This window comes from Pituophis catenifer, unplaced genomic scaffold (assembly GCF_029215685.1).
Source record: "Pituophis catenifer annectens isolate HBS135680 unplaced genomic scaffold, rPitCat1.0.hap2 SCAF_1, whole genome shotgun sequence".
In the NCBI taxonomy this organism is placed as follows: Eukaryota; Metazoa; Chordata; class Lepidosauria; order Squamata; family Colubridae; genus Pituophis; species Pituophis catenifer.
Window position 1 is genome coordinate 89,409,066 of NW_027256881.1, and position 19,002 is coordinate 89,428,067.

A 19,002-nucleotide genomic window follows, 5' to 3' on the forward strand; every position below is an offset into this window, starting at 1 on the left:
ATAGAAATTTTCCCTCAAGTTCTGGGACTGTGTAAATTTAACATTCTGAACCCAAATTTTTTCCCATGTTTCCAACATCACTGGTTCTTCAAAATTTTGTGCCCACTTAATCATACAATCTTTAACTAATTCAGTTTCTGAATCCCTTTCTAGCAAAACATTATAAAGCCTTTTAATATGCATTGGACCTTTCTCTCTTATATGTCTAACCAATTCTTCCTCATGCAACATAATACCAGTTTTTTGGTCCTCTTTCCATCTCAATTGTAATTGATTATATTGTAGCCAAGTTAGATTAAGCCCTTCATCCAACAGTGTCTGTAATGTCTTCAGCTGCCATCTGCCCGCATCTGTAAAAAGAACCTCTTTGTATAAAAACCCCCCGAGTGACATTATATTTGTATTCCACAAAGTATGACCAAGATCCAGCCATAGTGGTATTTTGTAATCCCATTTGAGTCGGTGCTTCTTCCAAACTCTCATCAAGGAGTCTCTAAGTATATGACTTTTAAATACTTTATCTACTTTGTCGTCATAAAATAAATAAGCATGCCATCCAAATTCAAGATCAAAACTTTCTGCATTCAGTATTCCAGTCTTTTTACTTCCAAACCAATCACTTGTTAGAGTTAAAGCTGCCGCATCATAATATAACTGTAGGTTTGGGAGTTTAAGACCTCCTCTTTCTGGAACATCTTGCATAATTTTCAGTTTCACTCTCGGCTTCTTCTCGTTCCAGACAAATTTATTCACACCAGACTGCCAAACTTTCAATTGTTTATCACTTTTAAGCACCGGGATCATTTGAAACAAAAACAGAAATCTTGGCAAAATGTTCATCTTAACTGCTGCTATTCTTCCAAGTAAAGACAGTTGCAGCTTTTTCCAAGTCTCCATATCTTTCTGGACCTCTCGCCACAACACCTCATAATTATTTTGAAACAATTTCAAATTTGATTCTGCAACCTGAACTCCAAGATATTTTACCTTAGGTACAATTTCAAAACCTGCCCTCCTTTCAAGCTCATGTTTACGATCTTGTGTCATATTTTTAACTATCATTTTAGTCTTTTTTGAATTCAGTCTAAAACCTGAGACTCTACCATAGTCTTGTATAATGTCATTCATCAAGATTATTGATTCCATTGGTTGTGATAGGGTAACAACCAGATCATCTGCAAATGCCTTTATTCTATAATCCTCTTGCCTTATCATTATGCCTTTCAAAATTTTAGAGTCCCGTATTGTGTTTAGCAAGACTTCCAATGTTAAAATAAATAAAAGTGGGGACAACGGACATCCCTGTCTTGTTCCTTTTTCAATTTTAAACTCTGTCGTCAAACTTCCATTAATAATAATTTGTGCCTTTTGCTCTTGATAAATTGCTGAGATCGCCTGTATAAATTGGTCCCCAAAGTCCATCTTTTTTAAAGTCTTTAGTAGAAAATTCCAATCCACTCTATCAAAGGCCTTCTCTGCGTCCAAAAAAGCCAGCACTGCAGGAATCTGTTTATTCTTATCAAGATATTCCAATAAATCTATTACTTGCCTTACATTGTCCTTCATATATCTGCCTTCAATAAATCCCGCTTGGTCCTCATGAATCACCTTTTGGATTACTGGCATCAACCTGTTGGCTAATACCTTCGCATAAATTTTATAGTCTGTATTCAAAAGAGATATTGGTCTATAATTCTCTGGTTTTTTAGGACCAACTTGTTCTTTTGGTATCAAAGATATATAAGCAGTTGTCCAAGATGGGGGTATTTTACCCCCTTGTTGAATGTTACAAAATAAATCTCTAAGTTGTCCCACCATTTCAGCTTGTAAAGTTTTGTAATACACTGCAGTCAAACCATCCGTGCCAGGAGCTTTGGCTGTTTTTAACTGTTTAATTGCTGCTGTTATCTCCTCCTCTGTTATGGGATAATTCATTCTTTCCTTTTGTTGATCAGTAATTTTTGTAACTCTCTTATCATTTAAATATTTTTCTATAAGTCCATTCTGCACCTCTTCTTTAGCATATAATTTAGTATAATAGTCCACAAAAGCTTCTTTAATTAATTTTTGTTGAAAGATTTCTTTCCCGCCAATAACAATACTATCGATAGTCCGTATACTTTGTTTTTTCCTCAATGTGTAAGCCAACCATCTGCCCGGTTTGTTAGCGTTGCAAAATGTATTATGCTTCGCGTATTGTAGACTTGTTGCAACTTGTTCCGCCATAAGCATTTGAAATTGGTCTTTCAAAAGTTTTATAGCACTTCGAGTTCTTTCATCTGTTGGATTTTTAATAAATAACTGTTCTTTATTCTTTATTTCCATTTCCAACTCAATTCTTTTCTTTTGTCGAAACTGTCTATGTTTAGAGTTCATATAGATAAGTACCCCTCTCATATAAGCTTTACTTGCGTCCCAAACAATTTCAATTGGAGTACCTTTATTCAAATTTATTTCAAAAAATTCTTTCAAATGCTTTTTAAGTTCTATTGTATTTTTTTCATATCTAAACAAATTCTCATTTAATCTCCAAGAACGTCTCTCAACCTTATCCATCTCAATTTCTATCCATACAGGGCTATGGTCAGTCAAAGTTCTTGGAAAAATCTTTGTTCTTTTTGTCTTAACAAGTAGATCATTTGACAACAGGATAAAATCAATCCTAGAAAAGGATCTATGTCTATCAGAAAAAAAAGTGTAATCCAATACATTTGAATTATGTATTCTCCAAACATCTTTTAATTCCATATCTTCTTTCATATCAAAAAAAGTCTGTGGTAGTCTAATTCTAGACTTTGCCAAGCTCTTTTTATCTAGTTTAGAATCAATTACTCCATTCCAGTCTCCCATTATTAAAATAGATCTATAGTCCCATTGCAATATTTTAGTATGTAACATCTTATAAAAATAGTCCTGTTGTTGGTTGGGAGCATAAATTCCAATCAAAAGAATTTGGCCATTTGCTGTAAGCAATTCAATTGCTACAAATCTACCATCTTGATCTGCTTCTATAACTTTCGCTGTTAATTTTTTATTTACATAAATAACCACACCATTCTTTTTCTGCGAAGTTGAAGATATAAAATGTGCTCCTAGTTTTGAGGTTATCAAATATTTTTGATCTTGAGTGGTTATATGCGTTTCTTGTAAACATATTATATCATTATTAAATTGTTTCAAATATGTAAATAATTTCTTCCTTTTCTGTGCTGAATTCAACCCATTGACATTCCAAGATAGACACTTAAAGGTCATCAGCCTCTTTCTGGAGCGCGGAGCAATATATTTGAAGTTCCTCCGAAAGCTTCGATCTCGCTCCTCCCATAGCGCCACTCTCTTGTACGGTACTCTTAACTGCCTTCTTGTCTTGTCTTTCCTGTTGTTGTTGTTGCTTTTGTTTAAATAGCTTGGATTGAGCTCTAGTTATCCGTTGATCTTTAACTTCAGCCAACTGAATCAAATCCAAAATTGGAGAAGAATCCAGCAAAGGCTCACTCAGAAAACCTCCTTCTGCACCTTGCACTGTTTCTAATTCCTGCTTAGACTGTTCTTTCAATTGCCTCTCTTCACTCTCCTTAATCTCCAAAACTGTAGATGTACGTGGAGATGGAGTTCTTTCCTTAAGTATAGTACTATAAAAATGTTGTGCCTTCTCCACGGTATTCAACCGATATCCTTCTCCCTTGTATCTAAAAATTATCCCAGCTGGTGCGTCCCACCGGAAGGGTATCTGTAAATTTTTCAATTCCTTAACAAGAAAACCAAATTCTTTTCTAGCTTTCAGCATTTTAGGAGGTAATTCTTTAAAAATTTCAAGTCGTGAACCCCCCACTTGTACAGAAGTGTGAAAAGATTTTTGCAGGATATCATTTCTAATTTCTCTATCAGTAAAGTATATGACCACATCTCTGGGCAGTTGTCTTTGTCTGGCCACCCAAGAGTTCACTCTGTATATTTTATCTATTTTATGAAATACCAAATCAGGATTAGCTTGTAAAATCTTAGCCAAGGCTTCAGAGCAAACTTGTCTCAAATCCTGTCTCTCCTCCTCTCGAATTCCCCGAAGCCGTATGGCGAATTCCATCGCCCGGAATTGTATCATAACAATCTCATCTTCAATTCTCTGCATTTTATTGTCAACCTCATCAATTTTATAATCATTATCTTTCATCTTAACATTAACTTCTGATTTAAATTCTTCAACTTTAAAATCAACTGTCCCAATAAATTTTGCCAGGCCAGACGCCACTTCTGAAATTTTTTTGGTCACCTTATTTTGATTCTGTTTCACCATGTCTTTAACTTCATTAATTTCCTGCATAAATTCCTGATGTGATTTTTGAAGTTTATCATCTATCTCCTGTTGAGATTTTTGAAATTTATCATCCAAAGTTTTAGAAATAAATTCTTTTAAATCTCCCACATCAAATTCTTTTTTCTGAGTTTGTAGCTGTTGAGCAGGGGGAAGTTGCGTTTCATGTTTGTGTGTGGGGGATCCCCCCCCTGATGCCTTCCCTTCCTGCTTCTTTGAAGCCATCCTGGCTCGTGATCTAGTTTTTCTAAAGAGGGAAGTTCCTTTTCCTTTCCCTCCTGCACAAAGACTTCTAAAAAAGTCCCCCAGATTTGATCAAATAAAGACTAAAATAAAGCAAAGTCCAGTATTAAAAGGGGAGAAATTGTTGTTTCTCTTATAACAAGCAAGGCAACTTTGTAGCAACTTGGAAACTTTGTAACAAAACAAGATAACTTCACCAATCCACATTCACTGGCTCGTTAACTCTGAGGCTAGGCGCCATATTTTTTTTTCCCAAGCACTTTCACTCACTCACATTTCTCAAATTGAAAGTCAATAAAGTGCTGATACTTGCGTTTCCAAATTTCAGGATTCAGGTAGTTTCGCTGTTTATTAGAGCCGGTTCTTTCGCTTTAAGTTTCCTGCAGCCGGCTTGTTCTGCAAAGGCAGAATCGTCCCACGTCGCCCGGAGTTTCAGCAGGCTGGAAGGGAGCCACGCCTGTTCTCTCCCCAGAAACTTCCCTGGGGGGTTACAGGGGCTCAACCTGTGCCCTGCGATCTCTCTTCTTCAATCCTTTAGGATCTAGAAGTTTTCGAGCCGCTTCTTCGTCTCGAAGCGGCTCTACAGGCGGCGGGGCTGGCGGAGCTTCAAAGAGCACCGCCGACGCCGAAGACAAGGAAACCGGAAGTCCAGATACTCCTTTTCTTAATAGGTATTTCTTTGAGTGGGAGGAGGGGGGATTCAATGTACAGTAATTCTTTATGGGGTTTGCTGATGGAGTCTTTAATTGTGAAGTTTGTGGTTAGCTGTTTTTATGACTTATTGTTATCTGGTTTTGTGAAATAAAACACTTGGCATCTTTCTGAAAATTGCTTTAAGGAAATTTCCAAAACAAAAGCCACTTGTAAATTAAAAGAATTCTACTATTCTGTAGTTTCTCGTACAGTATTATAATGTACCAATTATGGTAATGAATTCATAAAAAATTTCCACTAAGGAATGCATTCCACTACCTCAATAATCATTGGAGTCTTACTGCATAAATAAGAATCATTTGGGTAGATCATGTCCCAGCTTGTATTTCTATTGTATTTCTGTTGGTCAAAGGAGAATGAACCTAGAAAATTGGAGGTTCTGTTTGCAATGTATCATAACATAATAGACTGCACAGAGTTTTGGAATTCTGATCAACCAGTCTTGCTAGCACTTTAAAGTATCTGACCAGCTTTAGCTATAATCTGCCAGAGCTTAAGTGTACCAGACAATCACATAGGAGAAAACCCTCAATCATCTGGTTATCCAGACTAACTTAACCTAATCTAAACATTGTATCTCTATCTCTATTTTTTATGTCCACTTAAAAAAAATTAGAACATACCTTTGGGAGGCATCAAAAAAGCATATAAGAATTCTATTAGCTGGAGGAAATGTGTTTTAAATGACAAAACTGAAGAGAAAAAATACATTCCCTCTGTTTTGAAGGAGGTGGTAGTCCAGCTGCTCTTTAAGAAGCCATTTTTGTATCCAACAATCCTGGATAATTTTTATTGAGATTCAAACCTTCCTTATTTGGGTAAAGTTGTTCAGAGGATGATAGGTTAACATTTTCAAAGGTCCCTAGAGGAAGTGGGAGAAGTCTAGCCCTAGAGCCCTTAAATGTACAATATCCCAGAGTTCAACTCTCTCCTACTTAACATCTGCATGAAGCTGTGGGTGAGATCATTAACTGGCACAGGATGAGGTATCATCTTTGGCCTGGGCTGTATATGTATGCCATCAAAGTTCTTTCCTGGTACCTGGGGCTGGTGAAGATCTGGACAATGAAGAATGAACTACATCTCAATTCTAGCAAGATTGAATCATTGTGGAATTTGGGACTTCCTGAAATTGAAGATATTCCATCCATCATTAAATACATTTCTGCTCCACTAAACAGTTGATATATGATCTGGGTTCCTGGATTGGATCGGGTTTCTGGATTGAGAGGCCCTGTTTATAGTCCCTAATGCATTAGTCACTTCCTGAATGGATTACTGTATTGCAATAGGTTCTACATGATGCAGCCTTGGGAAACATTGGAGGGCTTTAGCAGGTCCAGATTACAGCTGCACATGTAACTTGGATGCACCAAGGTGTGCCCATATGATGCTAGAGCTGCATCATATGGGCACACCTGCACTGAGCTGCACTGGCTCCCAATGTTTCCAGGTGTAATTCAAGGAGCTGGCTGTCATCTTTAGAGCCCTGCATTGTGTACTTGTGGAACCATCTGTCTTCAGTGGTTTCTGAGTGTGTGAGCTCCAAGTCTCTTCTGTAAAACAATGTCATCTGGTGGGACCCAACAGATGAGCCTTGTTTGTTGTAGTACCCTAAGCTATAAGACAGACTTTCTCCTAAGATCCAGATGGCCCAAACACTCTTAGCTCTCTGGAAGGCCATGAATACCTGGTTTTCCCCAGGTGTTCGGGCCAGGTTGGCAGAGTTTGATATGTGTGTTTTGATGTATAAGTTAGTTCCTGAGACACCATGGTTATTGTGCCTTGGTTATCATTGAACTACAGTAGTTTGGTCTTGTTTTATATTCGTTTTACTGTAGGGTTTCTCATGTGTATTGTTTTTTTTTAGTTGTCAAGAGTTATTTGTTTAAGATAGGTGGTCATCTAAACTGCAGTGAGATAAAATGAGATTAGATGGGAGAGGAGGGGATGAATCAAGTAATTACTAGGAACTAAGCTTTGTATCTAAAAATACCACTATCATCAAAGCAAAATAAAATGCTGGATACATCTCACCATTCATAAGGTAATCCTATCCTTACTCACACAAGAGTGCCCAATATAGTTCACTGAAATACACAAGATTCAAAACTCCATTCTCAGTATATACAGGAAGTATGTTGTGGCAACGAACAAGGCCTTCCTCCTTCTTTCAGCTTAGTCAATTATCTGCAACATCACATAAGAATGTTTTGAACCAAAAGGTGGATGGGAGGCATAACTTGATTATGGATTCACTCATAAGATTGTGGTTAGTACTAGCATCCACTAGCAGGATGTGACATTTGTTCAGGATGCATACTTTACATTAGTATTTATAAACATCATATATACGAAAATAGCCATTTCAATCTGCTGCCCTCTGGGTGGTGCATCATCCCCAGCTAGAAAGCTGAGAAATGCTATATTAGAGGAATTCCTACATAATCTATAATTGGATTTTCCTACATGTAAGGCATCAATCATAAGTTAATAACATAGATTTCCCCTTTGGGATACCAGGATTCAACCTTCCAACTCTGGTGATTAGGCTGAATCCTAGAATTGAATAAAGATCTCCACTATCTCTGTTTATTACAGTGTTTATTTTAACCAGCAGTCCACGCTGTATGGAAGGAAAGAGGATGGAGATAATCTAACTTCTCTCTTAATCCATACAGAGAATTTTAATTTGCCAAAGGGACACCAGTTAGGCATGTGCAAACTGCTTGACTGGTAAGATTGAAATACGATTTTTTTCTAATGCTGTAAACTTTAAATCAATCAAAGAAGGAAATGTAGGGGGAAATTCTTCCATGCTGGTTGATTAGGTTTATATTTCATGGAAGTCTTATTTCTTCCTATGGTTTTTTTTTCTTTAAAAGACTTCCTTGTTTTTCATAGAAAGGGTTTCTAATGTTTTCAGGACACAATACTCTACAATAAATTCTATTTTCTTCTTTCTGGTTTATAGATAAAAGAACTCTATGGCAAAGAAGATTTGCTGACACAACCTGATCAGAGAACTTTCTGGAATAGTGATGACTCTGGTAAGTATAGAAAAGTTCTTGCCTTTGATAAGAAAGCAAAAACATAAGCTTCAGAACACTATCTCCTTCCTATAGTCCAGAAATGTATAGCTGTATAGACTATTACTCCCCACCCCTAGCAAAGTTCAAAGGCAAACCTATGAATGATGGCTTAGTATTTTTGGTTTTAAGGTTTTATTGTGGGCTTATATCTAAACACAGCACATGATTGATTCCTCCCCTTTGCCACAACCACAACTTTGTGAGTCATGCTATGCTACGAGAGAGTGACTGACTCAAAGTTAGCCAGAGAACTGCCATGACTGAGGAGAGAGTTTAGTCTGGAGTTCTCAAACTCTATACTAACATCTTAACCACTGATTGACAGGTTCCTCTGCCTGAGAAAGAACAGAAGAAGGGTCATATTGGAATGAATAGAGATTTAACTTATCAGATGTCTACTCTTCTTGCTGTCCTAAGTTTCTTCTTCCCCAGTGATGGGTGGCAGTGTATAACCAGTATCTAGTATTAGTTTATTTGTCTAACCTCTCTTCATATTCAATGAGTTGGTGATCAACTCATCACATGTTGCTTGTACTGTAGAAACCATGATAAATTCTGATTTTGGAGATTATCTTTCTTTTTTTTAATTTCTTTTTTTTTAAGTTTATTTATTATAACACAGTAAAACAATACAAGACATACAACATTTATATACAAGACTCTTTTTACAGCTTTTTCATAGTGGTCCTTCCTTATTATTTACTATTTCTACGAATTTTGCTTCATCTTATTCCATATTACTATCTGTCCCAGGGGTGAAATGCTCCCGGTTCGGACCGGATTGCCTAATCTGGTAATGATGGTGGCGGGTGGTTCGGAGAACCAGTAGCAAAAATCCCTGTGCTGCCCCCCCCCACCATGCCCAGCTGAGCCGCACGATCATCAGAAGCTTTTTTTTATATACTTTTAAAAGCATTTTTTCTACAACCTCTTCCGACAAAAAAATGCTTTTAAAAGTAAAAAAAAAAAAAGAGCCTCTGATGATCGCAAGGCTCAGCTGGAATCATCAAAGGCTTTTCAAAGCATTTTTTTCTGCAACCTCTTGGCCAAAGAGGTGGTAAAAAAATGCTTTGAAAATTCTCCGACGATCCCAGCTGAGTTGCCTGATCGGCAGAGGCTTTTCAAAGCATTAGAAAAAATGCTTTGAAAAGTTAAAAAAAAAAGTTGGCCACGCCCACCCAGTCACATTACTCCCCCCCAAGCCACGCCCACAGAACCGGTAGTAACAAATTTTACATTTCACCCCTGATCTGTCCCCATCATTTCATTTACAACATATTTCTCTTTTTCATTTCAATCACTAAATTGTATTTTACCAATTTTTCCCATTGTTTTTGACATTTCTTTAACTCCCCCTTATTTTTCTTCTTCATTTTTCCTTTCCTCCAACCACTCATACCATCTATACCAAATGTTATAGTATTCTGTATCCTCTTTTTCTTTGAGTTCTTTTGTCAATTTATCCATCTCTGCACATTCCAAAATTTTTTTTATCAACTCCTCCTCTGTTGGTGTATTTTCTTTTTTCCAATTTTGGACATAAGCTATGCAGGCAGCTGTTAATATATGTAATATTAAATATTTTATTTCCTTTGTATAATTTTGTGTAAAGATCCCTTGGAGATGATCTTTCATTCCAGTTCCTATCCTCAACAGTTGGCCTCACTTGCTGACCAGGCCTTCGGCTTTGAACCTAAGAAGTGATGGGGCTGCTTCATATAGTAGAACCTCTGGTCACGAACGCTTCTGACCATGACCAAATCGGGCTCTGACCAAAAAATTCACAAATTGTTTTTTTTTTCCCCATGGCCAATTTCCCCTTCTGGGCCATTTTTTTTTTTTTTTTGGTAAGCACCAAATTTCCAAAATTAGGTTTGGGTCTTGATCAAATTGGGTTGCGACCAAAGTTATGGAATAAATTATGGTCGTGACCAGCAGTTCTACTGTACTTAGAAGGGAGATTTCCCAAGAATACCACGGTATGAGCTAGATGGAGATGTCTATCATAAAAATACTCTGTTAAGAAGGAAGGGCAAAATATGTCTATGATTCAAGTTTAACTTGACGGTCATGAACCTGACCTTTCATTCAAATGTAGCCCTGTTAAAACTTTTGCAACAGGATTAGGTGACAATGGCCCATTTCGTTTTTACACTGGACAAGCAGGTTACCTATCTACACAAAAGTATAAATAGGCAAAATCTGACTATTTAGATTCAAAGGGTTGCCCAACTGGTGGGAGGAATTTTCAGTTCCTCAGGCTGCTTTGCCCATATAATTTCAAAATGATGATACTCGAGAATCCGAATGACAAAAGTTAAATTCCACAGAAATTGTGACTCAGAATTTCTTAGAATGCTTAATATTACTGATTAAACACAGATATCTCCCCCCATCACACTGTATATGTTAACAGCTATTCAAAACAAGATTATCCATGTCATTCTTAAATGCCACTTAAAGTTTGCTCGCTCCTCAAAGCAATTCTGTCTCTCACTTTTTCTGTCTTTATTCCCCGATTCTTTTATTCCTTTTCTTCATCTCCTCCAACAGTAATCCTCTCAAAGGTTTATACTGGATTGTGATCTCAGAAGTTTATGTAAAAGCAAATAGATTTGCCTTTAAAATGCTTGTCTCTTTTCTTTCCACTGGATTTTTATTTTATGTATTTTATATTGTTAAATATAAAGATACCTGGTGTATCTTGTGGGCAGAAAAGCAAAATGATACAGTATTTGTATAAAAATGCAGCTTGAAGAATTATTATACATTTTGGCTTATGCAACTTGGATACAGAGAATTTTGGCAAACCTGATGGCAGAGGGAATCATATGTCTAATTGGCAAAAAATATCAAGTTCTTAGGAATGTTTGCAATAGTTTGTTTTGGGGAGATCTGAAAGCAAAAACAGCTGTGGAAAGAGATGGAGAAAACTAAAGAGAAATCTTCTTAGGCTAAAAAAACACAATAATACTAAAAATAAATTTAGGCAATCTGAGAAAAGGCTTATGCAATTGCCCATTTAGTTTATTGGGTGCTTCTAGTTCCATTGTGTGCTTTTTTTTCTTTCAAAAGTGTAGCAATTGTCTCAAGGACTCTATTGTTTGATGATAGGAGCTGAAGGGGATGGGTTCCTGTGATTTGTATCTAAATGAAAAAGCTAACCTTACATTCTTAAGGCTTTGTTCATAAGAAACCCTTAGGTATTTGATGCAGGTTTTTTTTTTATTTGTCCCCAGGGAGACTGTCTTTCACAGGGCAGATAATTCTCTTTTAAAATGAATTAAATTACAGGCAGAACAGCACATGGATCTGAAGTGATCCATAGATCTAGGCTAGTAGGATTTCTTTTTTTTTAGTATGATGACTGATATTTCTACATGTTATTTAAAATAAAGTAAGGGTATCTGTATTTTTCACGTTATTAGTTTTAGTAGCTTGATAATTTGCACAGGAGGGTACTATACTAATCAATTAATTCATATATATATATATATATATATATATATGTATTTCTCTTTAGCCAGGTTCTTCCTATGTAAACCAAGATTTTTATGCAAGATTTTTATATATGTATATGTATATGTATATGTATATGTATATGTAGCTCAGGGTTCAACTGTACAATTTCTGGTGCTCTCTGATCTTGGTTGTTTGCTTGCAGATGATGTTACTCAGTTGGGTAATGAAACTTCTTCAAGCAAACAACCAAGTTCACAGAGCACCAAGAACTCCACTATTGATTAATTAATTGAAACTAAGTATGATGTCAATTGTCTAATTCCCTGATATATGAAAACATTATTTGTTTGTTTGTTGCTTATACAATTTATTGGCCGCCCTTACCATAGGGTAATTTACAGTCTTATGAGAACAAGCAGTTTTGTGGCGCAATGTTAATGCTTAAATGCCGGACGCAAAACAGATACAGTAATTTGTAGTACTACTTTTTATCAAATGCAATGTTGATAACAAAGTTTTAGATGTGCATGTCTTCATTTTTGTTCTTGGAAAGCAGTTCTTCTGTCCAGGTGAAAATGAGGATTTAGGGTAAAGTCTAGGGCTCAGAATCAACTTTCAATCAGTTTTATAGATATGGAAATTGATTGTCATGATCCATATAATTCTAATATCTTAAGAAAATGACCCCATCAGATATTTTAGCAATATTTGTGCATCTTACTCTATATATTTAAAATATGTAGATAGGCAAGCAAAAAAATCTTTGAATTGCATATCTGAATTCTTTTGATGTCATGTATAATTGAAGTAAGATATATCCACACAGTGCCTTGCTATCCTTGGTTGATCTCAAAAACCAGAGTCAGATCTGAATAGGACTTTGATGAGATATCACCAAGAAATCCTGGAGTTACAAGCCAGCTGGAAAATTTAAAAACAAAATCCCATAAAAACATTCCATATTGTTAACAAGAAGACAACTTAAACCTTTCCACGTAATCACCAAGGGTTATGCTCAACTTAAAAGAAACTCTACCGTGACTGTATAAATCAGCAGATTACAGATTCAGCTTCTGTTTTTCTGGGCTCCAGAAGAACGTGCTTTCTTAAAACTACTTGCTAAAATGTTGATTACGATTCTTCCAACCCAACATTGAAAATAAACACTGCCTGAATCCAACAGTGGATTGATCCTCTTGTTCTTGAGCTATTGATCAACAATTTCACTCCAAATTCAGTGATGGTATTCATCTGGTTTCAACTGGTTCGGGCGAACCGATAGTGGTGACCTGTGGGTGGGGTGGTCCCGCCCACTCACCCCGGCGCAATGCCATCCCATTTAGCCACGTTTTTCAAGCAGTGCTTGTGTGCAAGCCATGCACGTGAGCAAAGCACATGCGCAGAAGGCCAGGCAAATGAGCGGAAGACGCACACTCACATTTTTGGTGCGCAGGGAACCAGTCGTAAAAATATGTGAAACTCACCTCTGTCTAAATTGTATTTTTTTTTGCCACTAGCATGGTTGGAATATTCCTTTTATGTTAAGAATGTTTACATTTGTTGAAGCACAGCAAATAATTGGAGACTGGTGCAAGGAAAGAGATTCTGGTATCAGTAGTGGGTTGCTACCGGTTCTCCCTGGTTCGGGCGAACCGGTAGCGGAGATGGTGAGGTGAGAGCGAACTGGTTCTTTCTGACAGTTAGCTTGGCCCCCCTGCCTGCCCCTGCGTTATGCATACCTTATATTCGGTCATTTTTAACCCAGCTGAAAGGCACGGCAGGGCGGATTGCCGAGTCTCAGCTGTTCTTCAATACACTGCGCTTGTCTGGAGCGCAGGTTTGGCGCAGGGGTGGGTTCTAAATTTTTTTACTACCGATTCTGTAGGCGTGGCTTATTTTGTGGGTGTGGCTTGGAGGTCATGTGACTAGGTGGGCGTGGCTAGCTGGTCAGAGTCATTTCTGGAAGGTCCTCGCACTTACAACCAGTCCTCGCACTTACAACCCAACTCATTTGTTTGCTTTTAACACTGATCAGCTGTAGGACAGCCCTTTGAAGCCCCGCGGCAAGAGTTTAAACAGTTTTTTTCCCTCTAGTCATCAGCTGGGACTCAGGAGTCAGCAATAGATAGGTGGTGGGACCAAATAAAAGGTAAGAATAACGTGGGTGGGTGGGTGGGTGGGAGGGCGGGGGGGGGGAGAACCGGTTCGGTGATGTCATATCGTCACCACTACCTGCTCGGCCGAACCGGACCGAACCGGGAGGAACCCACCATTGGTTTGACGTGCGTGCAAACAAAGCGTGTGTGATGCACGTGCATGAAGCAAACAGATGGTAACACCAGTCGAAATCCATCACTGTCTGGTATCTATAGTTTTTCATAGTTATACGCTTTGTTTGATATGCATCTATCATGTGAATTGGCTGAGTTTCAGTTGCTGATCAACTGTCCCACCGAAGTCTGGCGGGAATGAAAGTTTTTCCTCATTGGCCGTTTTAACTTTTCGCCAACCACATCTTTCAATTGGGAAATCATAACATTTGGAAGGATACTAGCTGAGTTATACAATCCTCCTCCAGGATCAATCCATGGCATCACCAGATAAGATGTGAATACAACTATGTCAGAAAATGACGGCTAACTACTGTACTAATTGTGCTGTGGTAGATCAGAGGAGAAAGGATAATTTAAGCTACCATCTAAACAGAAATGATCAGCAAATATTTTTGGGCTCCTGGAAAGCAAAAACAAATACAGCATCTATTGTCCTTTTATCTGCATAAAATAAGAGTCATTACCTTGTGCTTCTTGTCCCTACATTTTTGTTTTCTTCATCAAAGAATTCACCATAGTAGACAAAGATCTAATAAAACAGACTTCTTTTTTTAAAAAAAGACATATTAGGTGTGTTCTGGACATTCAGCTCTTTAATAAATCCATGTCCAACTTGAACTATTACAAGAGGCCATCCAATATTCTTCATATTTTCTTTGGCTATCCCAATATTCAAGCAATTCTCTACTCCAGGTTAGCCGTTTTTTGAAATATAATTTATCAGACTCACATGGCTCAAGAATAATGTTTTTAAGTCAAAGAAGAAAAATATTATTTTCTGGCCTTGATTTCAGTGTATTTCTCTCTCTTTTTAATAGAGATTCAGAGCCAAACTTGTTGAGATGGTAATCTATATGGTCTTTAGCTATGTAAACAATGTAAGGAAGCCTCAATAGCTTTGGACCCTAGGGCTGGAAGAAAAGATTAACTTTTTCTCTACTGAACAACATTACTTCCCATTTTATATTCATTTTAAAATATGATACATATGGTACATGAATTACTCAGATACTAGTTGGAAGACAAATTCTGCAAAGTGCAATTCTCCTAAAATTCTGGATTTGTCTTGTTGATAACTTTCTCCTTCAGTAAAGAGGAACCAAAAGATCAATTGTCCTTGAAAAGACAAGATTTAGTTGAGGAAGGGGAAGTAGCAGAAGCATTGGTGATAAAAGGTAAAGATAAAAGTTCCCCTCGCATATATGTGCTAGTCCTTCCCAACTCTAGGGGGCGGTGCTCATCTCCATTTCAAAGCCGAAGAGCCAGCGCTGGCCGATGACATCTCCATGGTCATGTGGCCGGCATGACTAAACACCAAGGCACACGGAACACTGTTACCTTCCCATCAAAGGTGGTCCCTATTTTTCTACTTGCATTTTTTACATGCTTTCAAACTGGTAGGTTGGCAGAAGCTGGGACAAGTAATGGGAGCTCACCCTGTTACGTGGCACTAGGGATTCAAACTGCTGAATTGCCGACCTTTCGATCAACAAGCTCAGCATCTTAGCCACTGAGCCACCACGTCCCCTATAATGCTAGAGTTCTAGATTTTAAGAAGACTGAAGCTGGCTAAGGTTAAATATCCTAAAAAAAGCAATACTAATAGTTCTATCGGAAATAGAAAAATTGATTTATGTAAAAAAGAGGGGGCTATAGAGGCTTTCTGTATATATATAAATTACTTTGTGAAGATTTGAGCAGACCAATGCAGACTAAAAAAACTAAAGAGGGATAGTTCATCAAGGAAGGGTACATATCGATAGCCTGGAATTGAAAGGTATTATTAGGTAAAAACTTAAAACTGAGAATACTGAATGATAATATTGGAAGAAATCTCCTTCTAGGTTCTGCTCCAAGTGGGGAAAAAGACAGTGGAAACATGGAGACTGCTTGGAAAGATGGTTTAATGGTGGACAGGATCACATGGCTTGAGTTCCTGAACAGAAAAGGGGAGGAATACAGCGAGTCCATGGGTTTTTATGCTCTTTCTGGCTTTGCATTTCTTGGGGGCCAGAAAGAGTATCCTGATTGGTTGTCAGACTCCCAGGGGGTGAGGGTCTTAGCTAGCCTTGCTGGTTGATGGTCACATGTGCTTCCCAGGTCACATGTGGTGAGTTTCTGCTGCTATTAGAGGGCTAATCCTATCTTTGTTGGATCTTTGGCAATTCCTACTATGGCTCTGCCTGAAGGAGGTAGATCTTTGTTATGTAGAATAGACTGGCCCAAGCCTTAATGGTCCATTGACAAAGGGTGGGGGCAGGAAGATGGGAGCTGCTTCAAAATATGCTTCTCCATTTCTCATCCAGGGAAATATAATATTCTGCCTTTTTCATATTTCCTAAAATATTTCACTCTTCCAGGAAAGGGGTGGGTGCTAACTTCCTACAATAATAAAAAGGGTTCCAGTACAGGTAGTTCTCAATTTACAACAGTTCATTTAGTGACCGTTCAAAGTTACAATGGCACTGAAAGAAGGTGACTTATGACAGTTTTTCATAGTTATGACCTTTGCAGCCTCCCCATGATCATGTGATCAAAATTTAGATTCTTAGCAACTGACTCATATTAATGACAGTTGCAGTGTTCCGGGGTCTCATGGGATCACCTTTTGTGACCTTCTGACAAGCAAAGTCAATGGGGAAGCCAGATTCATTTAACAACTATGTTACTAACTTATCAACTGCAGGGATTCACTTAACAAATGAGGCAAGAAAGCTTGTAAAATGGGGCAAAACTCATTTAACAAATGTCTTACTCAGCAACATAAATTTTTGGCTCAATTGTGGTTGTAATTTGAGTCGATATACTACCTGTATATCCAAAATAAAAAGAAGAGAAAGGAATCAATGTGACAGCTACTAACAAAGAAAGAAGGAACTATTCAATTTTAAGGTGCTCATGTTTGCCTAGCTAAATGTGAAGAACAGGATGAAGAAGCAAGATGTCATCAACATCCTGCTTAAAAGCATTTACCTCTTTCCTTAAGAGGTAAATGCTTTACCTCTTAAGGAAGCTAAGATTGCAGGAACGTCAGCGACTGCTAAAGCATAAGACCCATATTTTTTACAGTAGTTGCTGCACAGGCCCACACACAGAAACACATTTACGAATGAAGGCAAATATACGTGTCCCACGATCATGTTGCAAGATCCAATCTGGGTCAGTCACCAGGAGGAGAGGTTTAGTATTTTGAGCTTTCGGACTTATGCTGGAGCCCATCCTCGGGGAAATTCTCTCTATTGGAATGTGAGACAGAAGTGCCCTGAGAACGGACTCCAGCAAGAATCCGAAAGCTCAGAAGATTAAATCTCTGGTCCCGGTGATTGACTCAGATTGGATCCTACAAACACAATTTTTCTAAGACACTCATATTTAAAATGCAATCTCTTGAAGTAAACTTATTTAAAGTATTGATCTCTTGTCTGGCTCAAGCCTGACAGTAAAACATCTTCTAAATCTGTAGAGAATCCAGGAAGAATTTCAGAAAGACAAGATAAATCATCTTTGGAAGCAAGATGTTAAAATTACCCTAGAGTGTTGATAAATTGTCGGTTTACTAATGGAACTACTGAACTGAGGTTCTCCTTAAATTATTTTTCTTTACTTCTGGGTATGGTGACTTCCACCAGTTATCACAGCGAATAGACATACCTCCCTTTTTTTTGCTGAAATTTGATCTATGAATGCATTAGGGATGGTTTCTATTGTTCCTAATCCTATTTTTATGACATGACTGTAGTACTGCCATCATCACATTTTGACACAGCTTGCCAGTAATAGAGCAGTGTTAACCGATGCATTCCCACTTATGTGATCATATTTTTTTAATAAACATCGAGTTATGAATATGAAGGTTTTTTTAAAGCACAATTCTCGGTGCATTCAAGGCAATTGCCCCAGAGAACCATGAATTGTCTTGTCAATTGCAACATGTATAGGCAAACATTCCACAAATAAGTGGGTCAACACTCATTGATATGATGTGACTGTAGATCTTCTGTCAGTGTGACCTCAGAAAGGTCAAAGCCCCGGAGGCCTAAGTACATCTCTCAAAAGCAAAAATTTAATATGTACTTTTGTTATGCTTTTATAACAAAACAAGGATTATCAGAATAGCTACAAAGGGGTTTTGTGAATGCTTATCTGGGGGAGTAACCCAGGGGATCTGAGTTATTTAAAAACAACTTTAAGGTAATCTTGTTTTAGATAAAGCTGAGAACATTTCTTTTGTTATTTACATCAGACAGACAAATCTTAAGAATGACTATGAAAACATTTCTTACCTTTTAAACCTAGGAACACTTGGCCAAAATCTCAATAAGCAGTTTAAAATGTAATGAATTCAAGAACAGACTATAAGCAGAGTGTTAAAACAATGACAAAATGAAACAACAGGTAACATGTGCTATTCTAATTGCTGAAAATGCAATTATTCTGCAAGCTCTAGTAATGGGAGTCAAGGAGATCACTTTTTTAAAAATGGAACTAAGATTAAATATAAAAAGATTTAATTAATAAAAATAGCCACAGCAACCAGCCTTAGAATGGACTAAGAAGATAATGAAGTTGTGGATAGCTTCCACTTTTTAGGATCACCTATCAACAGTAGAGAAACTAGCAGTCAGAGGCTTAGTATAGTAGCTATGAAAGATTTGAAAAATGGATATGGAGTCTAGAACAAATCAACTCACAGCACACTCACTCACAGATAATCAGGCTCAAATTATCATATTTCATATTTCAAACACATTATGTGAAGTTCTAGTCCTCTGGAAGTCAATAGTGCTGGGAAAGATGGAAGGAAAAAGAATGACCTAAAGCAAGTTGGACAGGTTCAATAACGGTG

At 37.5% G+C, this 19,002-nt stretch overlaps 1 protein-coding gene across 1 annotated transcript in view; it reads left to right on the top strand.

Annotated features, from left to right (window-relative positions):
* SGK1 (serum/glucocorticoid regulated kinase 1) overlaps nucleotides 1–19,002 on the top strand; it is a 102,319-nt gene that overhangs the window by 63,545 nt on the left and 19,772 nt on the right. Inside the window, exon 3 of the mRNA XM_070932702.1 lies at nucleotides 8,244–8,319. Within this exon, the coding sequence (XP_070788803.1) occupies nucleotides 8,244–8,319 (76 nt within the window). The remainder of the gene's footprint in view (nucleotides 1–8,243; nucleotides 8,320–19,002) is intronic.